We start from the raw sequence: 21,778 nt of genomic DNA, 5'->3' as shown, positions 1-21,778 counted from the left end.
GTTTTTTGGATTTTTTGCAGATGTTGTCTATTGGTTTATGTTGAGCATATTCATTGCAGTAAAATTAAATAATAGTCTCTACAGTGAAAATATGACAAAACTTTATTCACAAGTGGTGAAACTCAGAAGGGGTTATTTGTAGACAGGCTCTTACTTATACTAGAGCTGTGCTTAAAATAAATGTGTGCCTTTTTGAAATGTGTAGATAATTATGTCAAAACAAAAGTAAATTGATTCTGAGTATGAAATTGAAAATTAATTCTGCCAAATAGAAATTTTCACTTGGGTGGATCCTTATCAAATTGGTACCTAATCTTTTTTTATAATGATTTGTTTTAGCAACTTCAGTTCCTTGCCAGTACTTCACCCACAGCACTGCAGATAGCAATCAGCATTTAGCTATGAGCTCATAAGCCCAAGCTTTTCATCCTACACCTCAAGTTCAGACACTTGTTATATTCCCATTTAAACTGATAGTATTTATTCCTCATCCTACTACTTTCTTAACTTTGTCTTCAGATTTTTTTATCCTTAAGCATTTGTCCATTCATTCCAACCGGTGTTTTAACCTTGTTCTCTGGACCTCAAGTTTATTTAAAAAACAAAAATCTTTGTTCAGTCTGTCCTGATGGCACTTAAAAGCTGTGTGAAATTCGCTCTGGAAAAAAAAAAATAAATAAAAATTCTGTTTAAAAAAAGTGCTTACAGATTTAACCTGTAAAAGTATTTAAATGTTTGAACTGAACTGTTTAAAAATTCCAGTGGATTGATATTGAATGGCTGTGGTACACTGGCCATTCTATGTGGTACACATAGATTCTGTACTGATAATTGAAATATTAGTGATTTTTGTTTATTACTTACCTTGAAAACACTGTAATATGCTAATGCATTATAAAAACACTACATTATTCCGGAAGTAGTGCTTTATCAATATTTCAAACTAAATTCTGAAATCTAACCATACTTAAGCTGGATTTGTGAGGGAAAGGGAGGCATTACCATACATCTTAAACACTGTCGTCTGTACAGTTTATAATTTTGGAGAATACATTAATTGATAGTTATGTTGGGGATTTTATTTTATATGTTGTACTCATGCGGGCTATAGATCTATTAATATACAAATCATTTACATCTTTGAGGCCTTTTAGATATGCTGATTTTTCATAATACTAAATATTTTTTACTATCAAGTTCTTTGAGCACCTCAAGTACTGTGCTCAGTTTTGGGCCCCTCACTACAAGAAAGACATCAAGGCCCTGAAGCGTGTCCAGAGAAGGGCAACGAAAATGGTGAGGGGTTTGGAGCACATATCTTTTGAGTAGCAGCTGAGGGAGCCACTCTAGAGTTCAGACTCTGCAATTAAACTGAAAATAACAAGGCAATTGGAGAGACCATAATATATAAAACAACTGCATAATGAAAATAACTTTAAATAAAATGCTTACATTGTGAAGATAACTATAAATAAATATAAGTACTAGTTCTTAATAGGGCTCATTAATAAAATCAGTATAATGTATAATGTTCCCTCCAAAGGATGAACGATATAAAAATTATTTTGCAACATTTTAATATCAATTAGCATCAGGTTATTTTTTAATGCTTCTGAAATTGATTTTAAAATTTCTCCAATAGATGTTTCTTCGGTTGACATTTTATCCAGAGACAAAAAAAAAAAAAAAAAAAAAAAAAAAGGAGGGGAACAAAAAAAATACTGAAGGCTTACTGGTATATCAAAATCCATTTTCATACTAGAATAATAAAGTCTGGTGTGGTTCTAGTACTTCTGAATGCGTATGACCACTGTCATTTCTGTCAGGTACAATTATGCTTCAGTTTGTCTTTCATTAGAAAAAAAAAAAAAAAGCAGTATAGGTAAATTTATTTATCAATCAAACTTTAATTTCTTTGTTTTTGTAATAAATTCTTAGTCGATTGTTAAGTGACCAACAGCGCTATCAGGCATTAACAGAATTGTTGATTTGATGAGATGGAGAGATACCCTGCTGTCAGGTCTAATGAAGCGTCACTAAATTAAGACTTTTCCGTTTCTGAACTTGATTTTAGATTACTTATCCTTGAGAATGCCTCAGTCGTCTGAAAGCTATTTGCCACAAAACTGTTGTGTGCTCTAGCAATAAGGTGTCCTATTGGAGTACACAAACTCTTACAAAAATGTGAACAGCACACTGAAAGGAACTGTAGGAAGTTTTCCACCAATTTCTATCTTCTCATAAATTTCACCTGTTCACGCACCTGTTCCCTTTGCCTGTTTACGCAGCAGTACATTTTGTAGCAGATTCTATGAACTCTGTTCTATCAGTTCTTTAATTATACATTAAAGTACTTCATACCCAATGAGATAACTGAAAGAAAACACATTTCAAAGAACATTATTTTAAAAAGCTGTACGTAGGTATTCCACTACTAGTTTTCAACCTGACAGAAAAGCTGTTTGATGATGCACTTGGAATACATGACCACTGTTAGTTTCACATCACCTTAACCCCTGTAATTCTTTCATCTTCCACATTGGAGTATGTTGTTTGAATGCGTAAGGAATACATTTCTCATTCCTTTCCCCTTTGTGTTTAATTCCTCTTCCTATAGGTTGATTTGCACAGAATTTGTTTAAAAAACAGAAAACTTCATTATTTACTGATGCTTTAAAAATTAGGTACATTTTCACTTGGCATCCAATGCTAAAAGTGTACAATCCACGAGGAAACAAAAGAATTGAGTATCTTTCTAAGACAGTAGTGGGCCTGGAGGCAGGCAGAAAACACCCTCACTAAATGCTTTGCACTAGTGTTGGTGGAAAACAAACTATACCTTTTGATGAGACATTCTTGTGCCCCCCTCCCCAAAAAAAAGAGCTACGTAGTAAGTAAAACTTGTAGAGTTATTCTGCTGATGCTTCTGATTTACAGCAGATTTTTTCATGTTTATAAAACAACCTTTACAGATGTTTAAATGGGAAGAAATAACTATAATCAATACCTTCTCATTGTTACACATTGCTTTTAATCCTGGCTTTTTTATTAACGGTTCTCTGCTGATGCTTTATTAATTTTCTTTCGCTTGTGCAGTGCACGCTCAGTACTGTTTCTGGATCTCATGATTTCAATAGAATAAACCAGAACACTGGTGGTTAAACTGAATGTGTGATAGAGATGTTAATTTCCTCTCCACTACCCTTTAATGACAATAACTTAATTTCTCTGTGTGTTTCTAATTAATGTGCTCCCCTGCATCACTACCATTGTTTTAATTTTGTTCCTCTGAAAACATATGGATGTTTTTCTGGATTTAGTAATTAGTGACCAGACATTGCTATCAGCACACAATTCTAATTCTTTCCCAGAGAGCTGTTTCTTCTTCTGCTTAGTTGTTTTGGTTTTTTGGTTTTCTTTTTTTTGTTTGTTTTTTGGTTTTTTTTTTGGTTTTTTTTTGTTTTTTTCCTGGAAGTCTCAGAGTTTCTGCTCTTGATTATGGACTAATTCAATCCTGGGGGGAAATTCATTGGTCTTGGTTGGGAGTGCCATAAAGTCCCAAAAGCCCAGCATTGTTTAGTACACTGACCTAGATGTTTTGAATATGAATTTAGACCTGTGTATAATGCACATAAATTTATATCAATAAACAAATTTGTTCTCAGAATTCATTTTGGAAATATGGAAGCTAAAGAAATTGCTAATCACCGTTAAAAATGAAATTATCTGAAAGTGTTCAAATTAGGAAGGAGAAGAAAAATATTAAAATGGTATTTTATTTTTTAGGCCTTTTGTATAAGATATACTGTGTAAGTTGCTGAAAGTTGTGGCAGTGTTAATCATCATATCAATGTATCCTAATCTATGTTGATTTAGCTACACTTTGAATTTGTGCCAGCTCATCCATTTTATCTTATAAGCAAAGGCAACACAGAGTAGTAAAAAAAATAAAAAAATAAAAAAAAAACCTGACATATAAAACAATCTTAAGGTCACTCTGTTATCTGTCTTGGTCTTTCATGCTTTACCGAGTGGTAACTTTTGATGATTAATAGTAATAAATAATGTGCTTCCACAGGCTATAGAGACCCACCTCATTCGAAAATCAAGTAGTGGACTGACATACATCGCTGAGTGGAAGGGTGGACTGCTCGAACACAAGATGGGACATCTGACTTGTTTTGCTGGAGGCATGTTTGCTCTAGGAGCGGATGGAGCACCCAGTGACAAGACAGGCCATCACATTGAGCTTGGTGCTGAAATTGCTAGAACTTGCCATGAATCTTATGATCGTACAAGTAAGTACAGTATCAGAGAGTTTGGTTTTATGAAGGCAGCCATCAGTGTTTAATTCACAGTGGTGAATAAAAACTGAATCATTGCAAAAACTCTTCATCCTTTCCCTGATAAAATGCTGCTTTGATTCAGAAGTAACTTAAAGAATGGATGCTTTGTTTCATAAGTAATTTCTGTACATCTGAATTATAGCTACTCACTGTAGTAACTAGCATTACAGCTTTTTTTTCCATGTTACCAATTTCTTCATAGCCAAATATAAGTGAGGGAGGGGATCTGTTCATTTGTGCATCATTAATTATGCTTTATGTGCAAAAAAAATATTCTCAATTCTATTGGTACAATATTGCAAACAAAGGACTGCACAAAGAAACTGAATCTCTATGCAGGAAATTTCTTTGGATTCTTTCATCTTATAAAAATAACCCTGGCAGCATTTCAGATCCTAGAGTGTATTATCAAGTTTAACAGAGAAAAATGAATATCCTCGTCTTTTAAGGAAAACCAAATATGTTGCTAATTATATAAAATTGCTCAGAATGCAAATGTTAACATCGCTGTTCAAACTGGATCTGCTGTTTAAGGCATTGATAAAAAATAGCTCTTGAGCACTGTGAATTATTTGCAAAATATTGGAAAAAGAAGCTGCTGTAGTATCTGTCAAAAATTATAAACATTTTAGGTAGTATGCCTTGTGTGGTATGAAATTATAGTTAATTTGGCAGGTTACATGATTTGAAACCTTTGAATGCCTTTACTTCAGCATATGTTTTTATATTGGGTAGGTATGAAACTGGGGCCAGAAGCGTTCAGATTTGATGGTGGAGTTGAGGCCATTGCTACAAGACAAAATGAAAAATACTACATCCTACGACCTGAAGTCATAGAGACCTACATGTACATGTGGCGACTTACTCATGACCCAAAGTACAGGCAGTGGGCATGGGAAGCTGTAGAGGTAATGTTCTAGAGGATTCTTTTCTTACTAAATTCTAGTATCTTGTTATGTGAGCTATCGAACAAAATCTGGATTTTACTTAGCAGTTGAAGAGTAAGTAATCATTTTAAATCAGTAATATCAACTCACATTTCCAGAGATTTACTAAATGAAATAAGATAATTTTGATTGACTCATCTCCTGTTGATATGGAATACCATAGGAGTTATCTTATTTGGTCTCCAGGCATGGGCTTACATTATGCTTCCAGAGTTCACTTATTTTCTTCTCACATTGATGTTGCACTTCTTAAAGGATCTGCCTATCACTCTTTGTCTGAGATTTTTAAGTGGACTGAGACCTTATGAGAAGATTAATGAGGCTAAAGAGTACTAATTTTGTGGCTCTATATTCTAAAGAAAAATACAAAGAAAGAAATCAAAACTTTTTGCAGTGTTTTCTTACCAATGACCCCTGAGTCCTTTGCAGACCTATTGCCTTCTGGGATTTTAAAACCATTCTGTTTGTCAGTTTGTCCAACACATCTTTCTTCTAGAGATTTATGATTGTAACTCTTCAGAATGGCCTTCTAGTAGACATGGAAGCTTGCTCTACAGTCAGGAAAGAATACATTGACTTGTTGCATAATTACCTGTCCCTGTGAGACCGTACTAGAGAGCTATTACTGCATTACAATTCCATGTACCTGGCTGCAACATGACATCTGCAGCTACCTGGCTCCCCATACAACAACAAAAATCTGTAATTGTACTCCATATTCACTCTTTGAGATACTGAATGTATCTCAAATTCGTGCATAAAGAGCATTTCAATTTTGGTTATTAGATACTGTTGAGGAATAAAATGCATGATAAAATCAGCTCTCCATAGTGAAACTATACTTATTTCCAACTCTATTTCTTGCATATTCTGTGCAATTCTGTATCTGCAGACAACACTCTATTTAGCTAGGTAGGGTGTAGATTTAGGACGATGTGTTTACTATCTTCAGGTGTTAGCTGTATATGTCTTTAAATGACATGTTGCTAAGTTACTGATTCCAAATCTCTCTTTTTTTATTTTTTTTCCTCCCCAAAAGCCTCTACTATAGAGTGCTGTTCCCATACTTCCTTCTTTCCTAACACCATCCATATGCTTACATTTTCGTACTGGATTGTTCCCAGACAGATTATAATTGAAATGTTTAAAATCACTGTTTATGGAAGTCATCCCACTAGGCTTCAGCAGTGTCAAGTGTACAGTGTTCCTTCTCCAGATGCTTTTCCTGACTTATTGTTGCTGCCCACAATGTTAATATTGTTATAAACAATTGCAATGTTTTCCTTATTATTATTCTTTACCCTGATTCAGTTTGTTTGTTTTTATTTCAAGTTTGTATACTTATTTACCTTCTTACTGATCTCCCTATGTTCCTTGTTTAACATTCTTGTGGCTACTTTAGTCTAGCTCTAAAGTAATGGTTTAGAGCCCATCTATGGCAAATGCAGCTGGTTTCATTCTGTGCAGGCCCATCTTCCACTGTCTTAATGTACAGCTGCATGTTTCACAAAAAAAGATCTTGCAGAAGCTATACAGTCATCTGTAGGTTTCAAATATTTTCTTTTTCTCTTTGATGTTTCTAGCTCATACAGCTCCACTTCATGTTGCTTTTTTTTTTTTTTTGTTCCAGCATGTGTCATGATATTTTACCACAACTACTTCACAAGTCCATAGAATTACTAAGGTTAGAAGTGACCTCCAGTGATCACCCAGTCCAGCTATCCATCTACCACTAGTATTTCCCCTCTAAATCATGTCCCTTTGTGTAGCATATAAATGTTTCTTGAACACCTTCAGTTCTGCTCACTCTTGCTCATTCTTACACCAGAGAACACATCACTCCATCCTTGTGTTCCCTGCCCACTGAATATGGGAATTCCAGTTACCAGCACTGTTTTCATTAAGAGAAAGCAGAGACCTAAAAAAAAAAAAAAGGAAAAAAGAAAAAAAGGAGGGGTAACAATCAGTCCATTTGCTGTTGTCTGAAAATGCTGAGTTTTAAGTATTTCATGTCCTTTTTCAACTCATGACACTGACAGTAATAATTCATGTTTGTTTTCTAGTCCCCATGCAGTAAGAGGCTTCACCTGTGCCATGATCGTGAACTGTTAAACTCTACAACACAATATATCTATTTTTTTCATTCTCTAACTTTCATAGTCTGAAAAAAACTCTCTTGTCTTTCCAATCTTTTTTTGTACTCTGGAGGCTTGCTTTCCTGCCTCAGTTTGTCCAAGATTGTTTTGTATGTACTTCAGTTTCTGGAGAAAATGCAATGATGACCAATAGCAAAATCCACTTCTACTGAGTCAGAAAGATTTTATCAGCTTAGCTCATGAATGTCTCCCTTTCTGCATTATAATTATGGCACGTTTTGAATTCATAGCACTTCCTTTGTTTTTTTCTTTTATGAGACTTTGAGACTGACAGCTGGTTCCCACTTTATTTATGTTTTCCATTACTAGCATAACTGAAATGAGCCACTCTCATTTTCCAAGGTCTACTAATTTAAAATGTGTTAAGTCAATTCTCCTCACCTACCACTGATGCACTGTAAGTATGAATGTCACTATTCTGAAATGGAAGACACAGGAGCAAAAGGACATTCCTGCCAGATAAAGAGTGATTACAACAAATATATTTTTTTGTGCTGCTAATACCAGATGTTAACGTATTTTTCCCATTAGTGCAGTGCAAAGTAGCTTTCAGGGGTAAGATGATCCACATTTGCACAAAGCAGATACCACCAAAGGGCCAAAATGGTGCAAGTTAATCTCTTATCTTTTTGTCGCAGCAGTGTATTCAGTTGTGTGTATGGTATCTCTCTACAATTAACTCTGGTGATCCTCATGAGGAAAGCTCTAACTACATGTTAGAGCATATAAACCCCAAAAAGTAATTTGTTTTATTTTGTTTCACCCTGATTAGAATGCAGATGCTTCCTTGAATACTAGCTTTATCCTTCAAGTTCTCCTTCTGCTGTGCCTCAGAAAACATAATCTTGTGTTTGACATTGAAAATCCAGGCACAGATTCAGCATTTTGAATTCATTGCAGGTTCAAGTAGATGAGAGAAAAGGAATACCAGCCAGGGGAAATTACTTGTTTAAACTTAAGTATATTTGTCACTTAGTAAAACTGTCCAGGAAAATTAAAGAACCTAAACACACAGAGAGAAGAAAAATAGGCCTGTTATATTTTAAAGGGTCTCTTCTGGAGAAAAATGTCTTTTAAATGTACAATAGGCAGCTTACTCTCAGTGAAAGCTATAGAGAGCCTGACGTGCAAGCTAAATATATGCAGATAGCTAACCATACCTCCAGCATCGAGGAAATACAGGATATCTACTCACAGCAAGACACAGATCTTGAACAGCTTTTAGAGCAGGCAGAGGTGATAGATACTTCAGTAATCATTAGTGATGTTTAGTCCCATCTTTCATCAGAAAACACTTATTCTGCCTGCTTGCTTGTTTTCCGGTGTATCCTTCTGCCTTTTCATTAGTTTTTGCTATATGTGATTTGAAATACAGAGCAGAATTTTCACGAAGAAAATCTGTACATCTCATAGTCACTTCAGTGATATTTGTAATAAATTCAGAAATGGAGGAACTAGCTGTCTAATGGGATTAGAGCCTTTCATATCCTTCTCGGGGTTTTGATGAAGCTCCAGGTATTTCTGCTTGAATGTTGTTACTCCCATGCCTATTTTCACAGTGAGCAGTATGTTGCAGAGGAGGGTGGTCCTGAATAGATATAGTCAGCCATCATGTTTACTGTTGTTTTCCTTGTGAGAAATTATTTAGAGGTAAAGACTATTTGGACCTGCTTTTGAATAATGAGTCGGTAAATTAAATCATTGTAGATTCTCTCCAGGATATTTACATTGTCTAGTCACATAGCTTTCTGCCTAACAAGAAACAAAGATTTTTTTTCAGAAAGGTTATAGGACCTAAAGCAGAAAGAAATACAGTCATAGCCCAATATCAGATGTTTCCCTATCAAAAATGAAATAATTGAAAAACTGAAAAAAACCTTAAGAACTTACACAAGAAATGGACAGTTGGCTTCCCCTTTCCAAAACTAAGGAAAAGAAAGGCAAAGAAAAGACTGATCTTAATCATAGCATTCAATTCAATCCCAGTAAGTTGTAAGCAGTAAAATACGACCAGGAAAGGTGTCTTACAGGATCTCTGAATGCTGTACAGACAAGCCTATGACAGAGAAGGTATGCTAGCAAAAATAGAGAAAAGAAAACAATGAATAGTATACATTTCCCTCTGAAAACTGGCTTGTATTTACTTCGTTTATGAATTTATCATTTTGATTCTCTTTAATGTAAAACTACATGTGTGTTTTAAAGAGATTTCTGTTCGGAGCTCTATCTAATTTTAGCTCTTGATCAAATAAAAATTGTCAGAAACTCATGGTAGTTACAGTGTTATTTTCAAACAATGAAAAAATGACAGATTATTCATATTATTAAACATCTTGTCTTTTTTTTTTTTCCCCTCACCTGTCTTTAGGCACTGGAAAAACACTGCAGAGTAGATGGTGGCTATTCTGGCATTAGAGATGTTTATAGTAATCATGAAAGCCATGACGATGTGCAGCAAAGTTTCTTCCTTTCAGAGACACTCAAGTAAGTTAAGAAAGTTGCTTTCATTAATATCAAGTAGTTCTGTGTATCATCTGTACAGACAAGTATTTATCATTAGTACCCTTGACATTCTTGTAACAAAATCTGACTGAAACAGTAGGGCTTTTCTTAGGTGACAGGAAGCCAAATTGCCTTTTTTTCCCCTCTTCTATGTCAGTAAAGTAAATTCTATGACTCTTGAAAATTATCTTTATTTTTGTTAAAGAAACTCAATAGCGTTTGGTGACAAATTACATCTACAAGCATTGATAGTTTCTAGTTACATATGCCAACACTAGGGAAACAAATTGAGAACGCAGAGGACGTAAGAAGCATATATCACTTTCCATTTTAAATCTGCAGAGTGAGGGGGGGAAAAAAAAGCGAAGCTGCATGGTAAGCTCACGCATCCTGTTAAGAGGAAAAAAGTAAAAGTCTTTATTATATACCACTGTCTCCAAAATTGTTAATGGAGTGAATGAAGTTTTCTTTAGGTGATCTCCAGAGGTCTCTTCCAACTTCTGTGCTTCTGTGAAAAGCCTTCACAGAATGATGGTGATTCAGAATAAATTTTCATTTAGTAAGGAGAGTTTCACCCCTAAGTTGTCTTTACTAATCATGTTAAAGAAGCTACTACCCTGTACCATTATACTGAATAAAAGATTTATTTATTTATTTATTTTGATTTACTGCTGGCTTTAATAGACCCTATCTCAATAAATGTCTATCCAATCTTTTGGTCCTAGTGCTAGGACTTAGCTTTTATTCTTCAGAATTCCTAGGCCAGATGTTTCTCTCAAAAGTAATATAGCATTGGATTATAGTATTTCCATTACTTCACCTTGATAAATTGAATATTCAGGAGGAAAATATACATAATGGTTATATACAATCAAAATAGTACGTAATAACATTACAAAGGATAAAGTGGAAGTGAGATAAAGTAGTATTCAACCTTGATGGCCTAAACTTATTTTTCCTCTATCAAAATAGAGGAATTGGGCTGTTGGTCTCCACTTGTTATTGCCCTTGACTCCAACCTGAGTGGAGTAACTTTGTGCTAAACTTTATTATGCTAGAACTTAATATTTTCTGTTTTGTCAGTGGTTTCCACTGATAGATTCATCTACGGAAATCAGGCATTCATGTTCTCTTGAAAATGATTGTTGTTCCACTCTCTTGATATAGTCATATTTTGTGCTTTTTTTTTTTCTTGCCAGATACTTATATTTGCTATTTTCTGACGATGATCTTCTTCCATTTGAGCACTGGGTCTTCAACACGGAGGCTCATCCCTTCCCTATTCTTCGCAAAGAGGATGGGAGTAAAGAAGAAAAAGAAAAATAGATTGAGTTTTAACTTGTTTCATTCCTTATGTTTGTTTCCTGGACTTGGGCATGTGATTTGATTTTAAATCCTTGAGTTAAATTTGTAAATCGAATGTTTTGCAGTCTGTTTTCTTTAACAGTAAATATTTATGAATGGACCCAGACTCATAAAACTTCAGTCATCAGCTGAACCACTTTTTAGAAGAGAAATGCATCTGTCCAGATTTTGTTAGTCTGCAGTGTAATCTTGGCCAAAAAGAGCAGAGGATCTGCATGTTACTAGTTTCCAGTTATACTTTTAATTTGACTGCAAAATTTTTTCTCCTCCATGAGGAGATGTCTGCTTTAAGCTGTAATATTTTGCCATGTTGCAAAAAGCCATATTGAATTAAGTATATAAAGAGCTTTTTTCTTTTTCTTTTTTTTGTTCTATGTTAATTTGTTTTGTGTGTCATCCAAGACAAATATTGTGACTGTGACAGCCTCTTCTTATGCGGGTCTATCATTAAATTATCTGATGTATTTCATTGTCAGTGAAGTCTACATAGGAATATTTTCATCTCATGCAGACACAACTCTGAAACTGTAGTATATGTTGGAGTTAGTCTCAACTAGATTTATGAGTTTAGCACATTAGTTAACACACTAGTTTTTCAAGTGTTCATTAGAATATTCCTGTAGAGTAAATAATTTCTTCCCGATTCTAAGTGGAGTTATCCTGATGCCTTTAGTCAGGTCAATATAGAGTAAAAGTAAGATAATCATTTCTTATTAGGAAAAGGAGTCTCGCCATCTTTATGTTTTTAATCCAATGGCTTTCATTTGCTTTCATTTGTTTAGATGATAAAAAGACAAAACTATTCAATGAATTTATCATTGAAGTTAAGCTGAGAATTATGCCAGAGACAATTTGGTTTTCTGTGACTTTCTCAAGCACTCAGACTGGTTCAAACTCAACACTAGTCTTTGTACTTTATTGTCACAAAGCAATTTAATGTATCTTTATGAATAAAATCAGGTATTCAGATGCCTTGAAGAAAATTTGTCTCTTTCAGAGAGGAAATTATCCAGCATAGAATTAAAACTCTGAAAGCATCTTCTCTGGATTCTATAAGTGTCAGAAATGCAATATGTTGTAAAATAGTCCTTAGATTAGAAGCTTAGTTTACTGAGAAAGGTAACAGTTTTGCCAAAAATGTTTTACTTTGTGGTATCACCAAAGGAAAAAGAATCAGGCACAATTAATTCTTTCTTTTACTTAAATGTAGCTTGGAGTGTCTTACATTGTTTTGAAGTCTACAAATGTTTTCACTCAGTGAAAGAATGAATTTTATACATTTTGAGTAGAGTACAACACCTGGCTTCCCGTTCTGAGAAAGTGCATTATGAACTCATTTGACTGCAACAAAACAAATGGTTCTAATCAGTTATCTATTTTAAACCTTGTAAGCTGTCCATCACACATATCCAGGGTAGCTAATCAGAGCTGAGGAAACATGGTTGTTTAGGCATTACAGAGTACATTTTACTACTTTTTTCTCTACTGATAGAGGTTTGCAGAGTAGGCTTTACTTATGTGGAATCCAAAAGCAAAGGTAACATTACATTTTTATATGTATTGGAGGCTGACCCATGAACGTTACCCTCCAGAGTGTTTAAGACAGCACTGCCTATGTGGTCCACTTCAGGCAGAGAAGACAAAGTCTGCCATGTGAGCTGCAAAAGACATTTCTACAGGGGGCAAGGCAGGAGTATCTCCAGTGATGCTGATTCTTCTTTCAAAGGCCTGGTAGAGCTGTGCAGTCATACATGAAAGTTAACAGAAGGACTCCACTGAGCCTCTGCGACCCAGAGCAGGGAGAATGAGTATAAACATATATACAGCTGTCTAATATAAAGCCTACTTGAATGGAATCTGCAAGTTGGCTTGAGATTTTTTTGCTCTTCTGCATAAGTATTATATTATTAAATATGGATTCTCTCATGTCTCAGTAACAGCGTGAGAGTAAGTGAAGAAGGAGCCCTTGGCCCTCCTCTGTTGAAAAGTGGAATTCCTGCTTATGTTGGTAATCCAAAATTTGTAACTGTGAAGTACTGGAGTATTTCATTGTATTCCTTCAGAAACTGTATTTATAAAGGAGCTTTTTTTCCCCCCAACAACCGACAAATGATAGCTATCTCTCTATGTACACAATTATCTTCCCTCTTAAAAAAAGAAAAAAGTTATACTTTTGTCTTATTTATCTTTATTATGTCACCTGCTGCTGCCTACCACACGATAGCACAGGTGCTGTTATGGGCCTCGTATGGGCCTCAGTTAAATGACTTCAATAACTCAGACAAAAGCAATCTTTGAGAAATGCATTTTGTAAGCCTCTTTTTACATGTTTTTCTTAACAATGGTATGCTTCCCCCCAGATGTGTCCAGTGATCTTGTGTTTATTTAATAAGCTTCAGAGAAACAATGGAGAGCCTGATATGCTCTTCTTGTTTCAAAAAGCAGGCAAACACAAAACTGTTGTATGCATTGGGTCCTGTGTGCTTAAATACATGTCAGAACTGTTTACTTGTAATACAGACGTTCAGTATGAATATTTTTTAGTGTGATAGTTACGATGATTTGAAAGAGCACAAATTTGATGTGACTGGTATTGGTATTCAGGTTGTATGTACAAACTGCACTATACTGTACTTTTTGTAAACAAATGTAAGTAGACGAGAAGATTGTACAACGTGTAGATCTGCCAACTGTAAGAAAACTTTTCATAAAATGAGAATATATTTATTTTATTTTTATTTTTTTTAATAACCCCAAAACACCAAAGCTAGTGTGATCATTTTGAAACAGTCACTACTTACCAGCCGTTGTTAGATTGCTGAGATAACATTCATTTTATTTCCCATTCACTTAACTAGCTGTGTGAAAGTGGCTAGCAATGGTTGCTTTGTGTCCCCACTCATTCATAAGACCAAAAAAAAATTGCATTATGGAGAGGTAGAATTTTTGTGTAAACACACTTGCCTATCCTCTTTCCACTTCTCTGTAGCAAAATAACACATTTAAATCTGCATATGTTAAGTCCTAAGAAATAAATCATTTTAAAAGGCAACCATACTGTTTCATGGGGGGGAAAAAAAAATGTTCTGATCATTTGTGAAATATGTATTGCATATTTGTTGACTGTACACAGATTTTTGCAATGTCCTATGGCTCACTGTTTCTATGGTGACTTCATCATACATATTTTCCATTTCTGAGACATTTAAATTGGTTTTGATTTGTGCATATTCCATTTAGTCTTCTCATCTTTATATAAATCCTGAAATTATGAAATACATAATAGATCAAGATGCTTAATTTTTAAGAACTTATATTTGTAAAAATTTCTCTATTGTGAATAAAGTCTTTTAATATATCTGTTCAACTTGTTCTAATTTTTCCTAAGCACACTGCAGAAGTAACTGCAGTAACCTGCTGCATAGCCTGGTTTGGCTGCTGTACTCATAAATTTTTATCAGCAGATTGGTTACACGCAGATTATTATTCTGTATTTGTTTGGATTCTTTTGTTAATACTCAATTAATTTTAGCTCATAAAATCACTGCCACAAAAATCAGTTCCTAGAATTCAAAGAAATCTGTTCTCCCAAATGTATTTTGCTAGAAAGTAATGAAAGTGGGAAGCTTGGAAGTCAGACATCAAGCAAAGCAAAGTGAAGGTCAGTCACTCAAATTCACATTGCAAAGTGCCATTTAGAAATGCCATTTAGGAACAAGTACTTGGGTTGAGATGACAAGTCTGTCAAAGAGCCCAGTGCTACACAACACGTAATGAAACACTGTTGTTAGCCCATGCTCCAAAGGAGAGAGGAATAGTTGTCATAAGAACTGTAACTACACTTTGTGTCAGAAGGCTGTGCCATTAACATCTCTCATCTAAACCTTGAAATAACAGCCAAGCCTCATAGATAAGCTTGTTTTCTCTGACTAGTAGAAACCGTCATTGAAAGATGATAGTAAAATAAACTGCATGATTTCACAGAACAGTCTCAGAAGCATCTATTTTTATCTAAAGACTTACTCATTGCACCTGTGCAAGTATTTTTCAGGGTAGCTATTTGATCTAGTGTTTCATTTTTCCAGCACAGCTGTGCATGCACAATCTTCATGGTGGTCAGAGAGCAGCCCCTGCCTGTAGCTGGCTTCAGGGTCACATAAAATGCTGCTTGACGAACAATTTAAACAAAAACTACTGCAGCACATGAGATGTAGATAGAAGTCTAGGTTTGACTTTTGACTTTTACATGCAGTTTTGTCTCCTGCTTGAGCAGTAATTGGATGTTTCATGTAGTTTCTTTTCTGCCGAAGGAAAGGAATTAGGACTGAGGTGACTGTTAGTCAAGATGTCAAGTGTCAAAAAGCAGACTGCCAAACCCAGGGAACAGTCTCCCAGTCTGAGAGTTCATGCATGCCTATCAGGAGAAAGCTCAAAACAGGTTTTTTGCTTCCTCTTGGCTTCATGTGTTTTCACGTGTGCAAAGTGGTGACTGCCACATGTGATACAGCTGCAGAACAGGTCCAGCTAAGAGACCAGCACACTTAGCATTCAACCATACTCAGAAACCATTGCTTTGCCTCGTTGTTATCAGCTCCGCTATCTGCATCAGCTCTTACTCATCCTCTGATTAAAGTCACTGTAGATCAGCCTTCCCTTTGGAAGCCCTTCTCTGAAACTCTCATACGCTTTCCAAACTTTCTGTGCTCACCTCATGGTGGATTTGTGGTAGGTTCTTTGTCTTTCAGTTTCCACTTTGATATTTCACAGGATACTCTCATTACTGACATTTTGTCCTCTCACTTCAGTTATGCATTGCCTTCACACTATCATTCAGCATAGCACAGAGCTACTATTAGTCTTTACTACCTAACAGTACAAAAATATAAATAAATCATCAACATGATTAAATTATATCATCACATTCTGACCATTAAATGATCTATCAAGGAGTATAACCCTAGGGCACAGGGATTTGCTGGTACTGCAGAAGTTGTCAGAGGCACACATGACAGAAGAGCCCAACATTATTTATTATGTAATCCATGTGAAATATTTGAAGAATTTTGCTGCTGCAAATTAGTGATCCTACAATAAGTTAGACAAAGTACAATGGGTGACCAGTGGGCTGATGGACTAGGCTCAAACGGTTATACCAAGTGGAATTACATCAAGCTGGCAGCCAGTCACCAGTGGGGTTCCATGGGGCTCTGTTTTAGGGCCAGTTCTCTACAATGTTTTCATCAACAGCTTAGATGCAGGACTTGGTCATAGACTCATAGAATATCCTGAGTTGGAAGGGGACCCACAAGGATCATGGAGCTGAGCTCCTAGCTCCGCACAGAAGTACTCAAGATTCAAATCCAGTGTCCGAGAGCTTGAATTCTAGTAGCTTCGGGTTGTGACCACTGCCCTGGGCAGCCTGAGCATCCGAAGGTGAAGAACCTTTCCCAGCCTTCAACCTGACCTTGCCCTAACACAGTTCCATGCCATTTCCTCACGTCAGCACTGCCCCTTCACCCCCCTCATGAGAAGCTGCATGCTGCCATGAGGCTTCTCCTCAGCTTCCTCAGTGTTGAGCAAAACAAGGAGCCTAAGTCGCTCCTCATACAGCTTGCCCTCTAGGACTGTTACCAGCTTCATAGCCCTCCTTTGTACCCTGTCTGATAGTTTTATGCCCTTCTTATGTTCTGGCACCTAAACGTGCACCCACTGCTGGAGGTGAGGCCATGCAGAGCAGAGCAGAAAAATTCCTTCCCTTACCTGGGATAGAGTTGGCTCTTCGGGCTGCCAAGGCACACTGCTGACTAACGTTCAACTTGCCATCAAACAACACCCCTAGATTTCTTTCCATAGGGCTGCTCTCTAGCCTCTTCTCCCCCACTATGAATGTATACCCAGGGTTGCACCCTCCCAGAAGAAGAATCCAACACTTGCTCTCATTCAACCTCTTACAATTGGTGATTACCCAGACCTCTAACTTGTGATTTCCTGTGAGGTCTCTTTGCTCTCAAGACAGCCAACATCTTCTCCCAGTTCTTACAAATTAGTGCAACTTCTGTCTTGCTTTTTAAATCACTCAATTTACAAAAAGATCTGAAACACCTGGTATCAACCTTTCAGTATCTAAAGGGGGGCTATGAGAATGAAGGGGACAGGCTCTTCAGCAGGATCTGTTGTGATAGGACAAAAGAAGATGATTTCAAACTAAAAGAGAAGAGATTTAGATTGGACGTAAGAGAAAAGTTTATTAGGGTAAGGGCAGTGAAGCACTGAAACAGGTTGCCCAGAGAGGTGCTGGATAACCCACCCCTGGAGACATTCAAGGTCACAGCTGCAGCTGCACAGCCACAATGGGCAGGGCTCTGAGGAACCTGATCTAGCTCTAGGTGTCCCTTTTCATTGCAGGGGAGCTGGACTAGATTACCTACAAGAGTCCCTTCTAACTCAAACTGTTCTGTGATTCTATGAAAAGAGATAATAAAAATAGATTAATACTCTTGGGTTTTTTTGTCCAATCGTATGGTAAAAATGATGTGAAAATTTTTTGCAACATGTTGCACACAAGAACCTTAAGCTTTGTCCCATTCCTTCCATGTGCTATTTAAAATATTACAGCAGCATATTTCAAAAGTATACTGCAAAGAACTGCAGAGCTGTAGGGACGAAGCAAAAGGAGGAGCAAAACTATGCCCAAAGCTGTATATACAAGGATTTGTATTTGCATTTCAATGTGTTTTGGCTCCATTGTTTAATAAATAAATATTATGTTACTTTAAATATTAAGCTACAGTTCCGTGGTACATAAGTAAGCAGAAACAGGACTAGCTACAGAAACATATTTTTCATGACAATTCCAGTCACCGCAGTTTGTATAACACTGCTCAACCTACAGCTACATGAGGGTTTTGGAACATCCCAAAGACACCACCCAGAGATGGCAAGGTCAGCAACAACACATTAACACTGCAACAGGCATCCTGGGTAGGAGCTGACAAATATCAGATCACTGAAGCCTAAGGAAAGCCAAACATACTGACTCAAAATTTCACAAAAGGAATTTATCATCTAGACACGTTTAGTGTGCTGATTCTTGGAAAGGGAGAAGAGGCTTAACCAGCCAGGTCAAGTGACTTAGAGCTCTTTCTTGGTGGCTCAGTAAACAGGGACCTATTCCCTCATGTTCTGCCTGTATAAGGCAGAGTTTGCTGCTAGCTGGCATGGCTGCCTGTTGTCACTGGTGTCCCCTGGCCTCCCTTCTCCCAGTCTCTCACCTGTGACCCAGCTGACTCCAATGGCATGGCCTTTTGTCCTGAAACCACGTAGCAAGGAGGCTGTGACCACTTTGGAGCCATCACTGGTGAATTTGAAGCATTTAGTTTCAGCTAGGACAATTTCTTCAGAGTGACTGCTATGATGCTATTTTTGTTTCTGGGTGAAAAACAGCAGTTATAACACACCAATGTTTATAGCTGCTGCTAAGGACAGTTGACTTAAACTGGCTGAAGGGATATTCCATACCATATGACATCAAGCAGAAAGAGTTTTGAAGTGCAGATTCATCTGGCTCTTTTGCTGCTCAGGGGGCTAGTTGGATTAGAAGGTGGCGAGCAATCATTTGTGCATCACCTGTTAAATACATTCATATGCACACACACATATATACACACAGTCATAACTACCAACCTTTTCCTTTTCTATATCTTAGTAAATAGTTTTATCTCAACCCACAAGTTCTACTTTTTTTTAACCCCAGACTCTCTTCCCCAGATCACTGGGAATGGGGAGAGTGAGCAAATGATTGGGCGGTGCTTAGTCCATCATCTGCTGCGTTAAACTGCAGCAGGCATCTACTCAACTGCTGCTCAGTCTGAAAGGAATTGAAACCTACTAAGACTATGGTACAAATCATAAGGAAATGTTCTCTATTCACTGCTGCTACACATGAAACTGAGTTCACAGCTAGCTCAGGGAGTAGATTTGCTGTCTGTAAGAACCTATAGCTCCTCAGCAATGCACCATTTTCGATGTAACTTTTAGTTAGAAATGTTTTTTCCTGTAACAAACACTGTCATCTTTTGACCAGAAAATCCATCCAAACAACCAGAGGCTCAGGTACTTACATGGTCCGTGAAAGATGCAGGTCAAATGTCAGTAGAAGTTGTAAAATGCCACCCTGTGTCCTACCCTCCTGGACCTCTCTGCCCCACTGTGGTGCCTACTTACATGTTGTCTGAGCAGGGCTCAGAAACAGGATCAAGGTGTCCAGGAGTCTCAGCTGCCACAAAGCCAGGGGCCACACACAACACCACTCCAACCAGAGCCAGAGGGAAGCAAGCTCACCTAAGGCTTGCTGCAGCCAGGGCATTTCTCTGGAAACTCTGCATCCCAAGTAACAGCACTGCTTTGTTTTTCTCCAGTACTTTCATTTAGCAGGAATTTACCAAAAAGTAGCTTCAAACATGCATTTTCCACTGCCTTTACAGTGGAAAACCAACTCTCACCACACTGATCTATCTGAGTGGGAGCCACAGTACAGCATACGCTGACCAGAAGCAAGCACAAGCCAAGCATAACTTGCACAAAAACAACTCTCTGCTCATGCAGCCCAGGAACCTGGGCTCAGTGTCTTGGGTTGTGTGCAACCAATGCCAGGAGAACAGAAAGAAAGGAGGAGAATTAGCAGGCTGAGAGCACAGGAACTTCAAAGAAAAATGCTAAAAAAAACCTTCAAGTCTCTTAAGAAAACTTATTTCCTCTTTTTCTCATAAAGCACCTTTCTACCGTAAGTATTGTAAGAATACAGACAGATAGAAAACGAATTAAAATACAACTTTATGGTCCAATGGGACAGAGACAGGAAAAAGTGAGTTTATCATCTTATTGATCACCTCTCTCCTGACACCCACAGATGCAAATAAGGGGGAGAAGATAAGGCAGGACCTACATAATGAACAATTACTCAGCAGGCTTCCCCAGGGTCTCTAAGCCAGGAAGGATCTGAGCAATTTCTGCAATGGCCCTTGACACTGTGGTAAAATTTCCATTGCGGTACTCAGTTCTTGAGTGAAGCCAGTTGGTGTTCCACCCACATTTAAAGGTCTGAAAAACTATACTAGGTTAAAGGAAATTGAAGCTACAGAGAAAAAAATAGCTTGGCACTCTTGTTTCACATTTATCTCTGAATAACCAGCAAAGTACTCCACAATTTTTTTCTTGGATCAGAAATCGAATACATTTGTCCAGTAAAATGCTGCTGTCCACATATTACTTTAATTCAAAAATTGAGTGCTTCTCAATAAAGAAGAAAAATCTCGCAGACTGTTAGTGTTTTACACTATATTTACAGATGTAAGCAATCCTTGCAAATATCCACTTCTGCAGCAAGATTTGACAGACTTTAGCATAGAGCCTCAGCATATAATTCTCATTACTTTCTGTACAAAGGCAAACAGAGGAGGAGAAACAACCTCACATTGAAGTGACTATAGACTGACTGTAGAGTTAATTAGTTGTTCAGAATCACCAGTTGTTTGAGGCACTCAGTCTCCTCTCTTTGTACATACACTGTCATCATGGTGGGCTAACTGGAAATTTTCTTGCATCAACGAGCATTTTTCTCTCTTAAAGTAACTTATTCAGGAGGAAAACCAGCTCAATTTAAGTCAGCAGCTAAACTCCCGTTTTTGTGTACCTTAGTGAAGTCAATTTTTCACCCAGAGAAAACATTTCATACAATTTTACATGGAAATTTATGAAGCAGATATAGCCTAGGGAGCGCTATGAAAAGAAAGCATAGGTACTTTGTCTTCTCTTTTTATTAATATCCTACAGATGATCTATTTTTAAAATGCAGTTATTTTAGAAGATAAACACTGTGTGGATTTATTCACTTTCAGCAAACTCTACATTTTCTTATAATTCAGAACTGTGTTGTGCCAGCTGAAAAAAAAATCAGTGACTCCATTTCAACTGATATTTGGCTTCTTTAGTTAAAGCGTGCGTGTCTTCACATGAATGGCTTCAACAAAATTTGGAGCTTTATTTTCACTATCACTCTCAGATATTTTCATCTATCACATCTCCGGCTCTTTTCCAGACTCTCCCAGCACTGGCTGCTAGCATCTATAAAGTATGATTTCCACCTTTCATAATCTGCATGCAAAATCCTGCAGCCTCTTTCTATTTCTCAGTAGAGATTTAACAGCCAGGAATAATACTGAACTCCCATTTTCTGAGAATCCATTAATTTTATAAAATATACTTCAGAACACTTACATGCACAACATAAATATTATATATTAAAATAAAACTACACTTGTCAGATAAGAGACCCTTTTGAGATGCATTATTAATAACCACTATTTATACTCTATAATGCCTTAAACATTGAACAAGTTATGCAGACACATTCTCTTTCTGAAATGTTTTTTTCTACAGAAGATATGATAAATTTAAGTCACTG

At 36.8% G+C, this 21,778-nt stretch overlaps 1 protein-coding gene across 1 annotated transcript in view; it reads left to right on the top strand.

The window, feature by feature from the left end:
- Positions 1–11,791, top strand: part of MAN1A1 (mannosidase alpha class 1A member 1) — a 129,886-nt gene extending 118,095 nt beyond the window's left edge. Inside the window, exons 9-12 of the mRNA XM_048935004.1 lie at positions 4,079–4,298; positions 5,082–5,254; positions 9,818–9,933; positions 11,151–11,791. Of these exons, the coding sequence (XP_048790961.1) occupies positions 4,079–4,298; positions 5,082–5,254; positions 9,818–9,933; positions 11,151–11,277 (636 nt within the window). The 3' untranslated portion in view covers positions 11,278–11,791. The remainder of the gene's footprint in view (positions 1–4,078; positions 4,299–5,081; positions 5,255–9,817; positions 9,934–11,150) is intronic.
- Positions 11,792–21,778: the final 9,987 nt, after the last annotated feature.

Source organism: Lagopus muta, chromosome 2, assembly GCF_023343835.1.
Source record: "Lagopus muta isolate bLagMut1 chromosome 2, bLagMut1 primary, whole genome shotgun sequence".
Classification (NCBI taxonomy): Eukaryota; Metazoa; Chordata; class Aves; order Galliformes; family Phasianidae; genus Lagopus; species Lagopus muta.
Note: the sequence above shows the minus strand (reverse complement) of the source record. Positions and strands in the feature narration are given on the sequence as shown.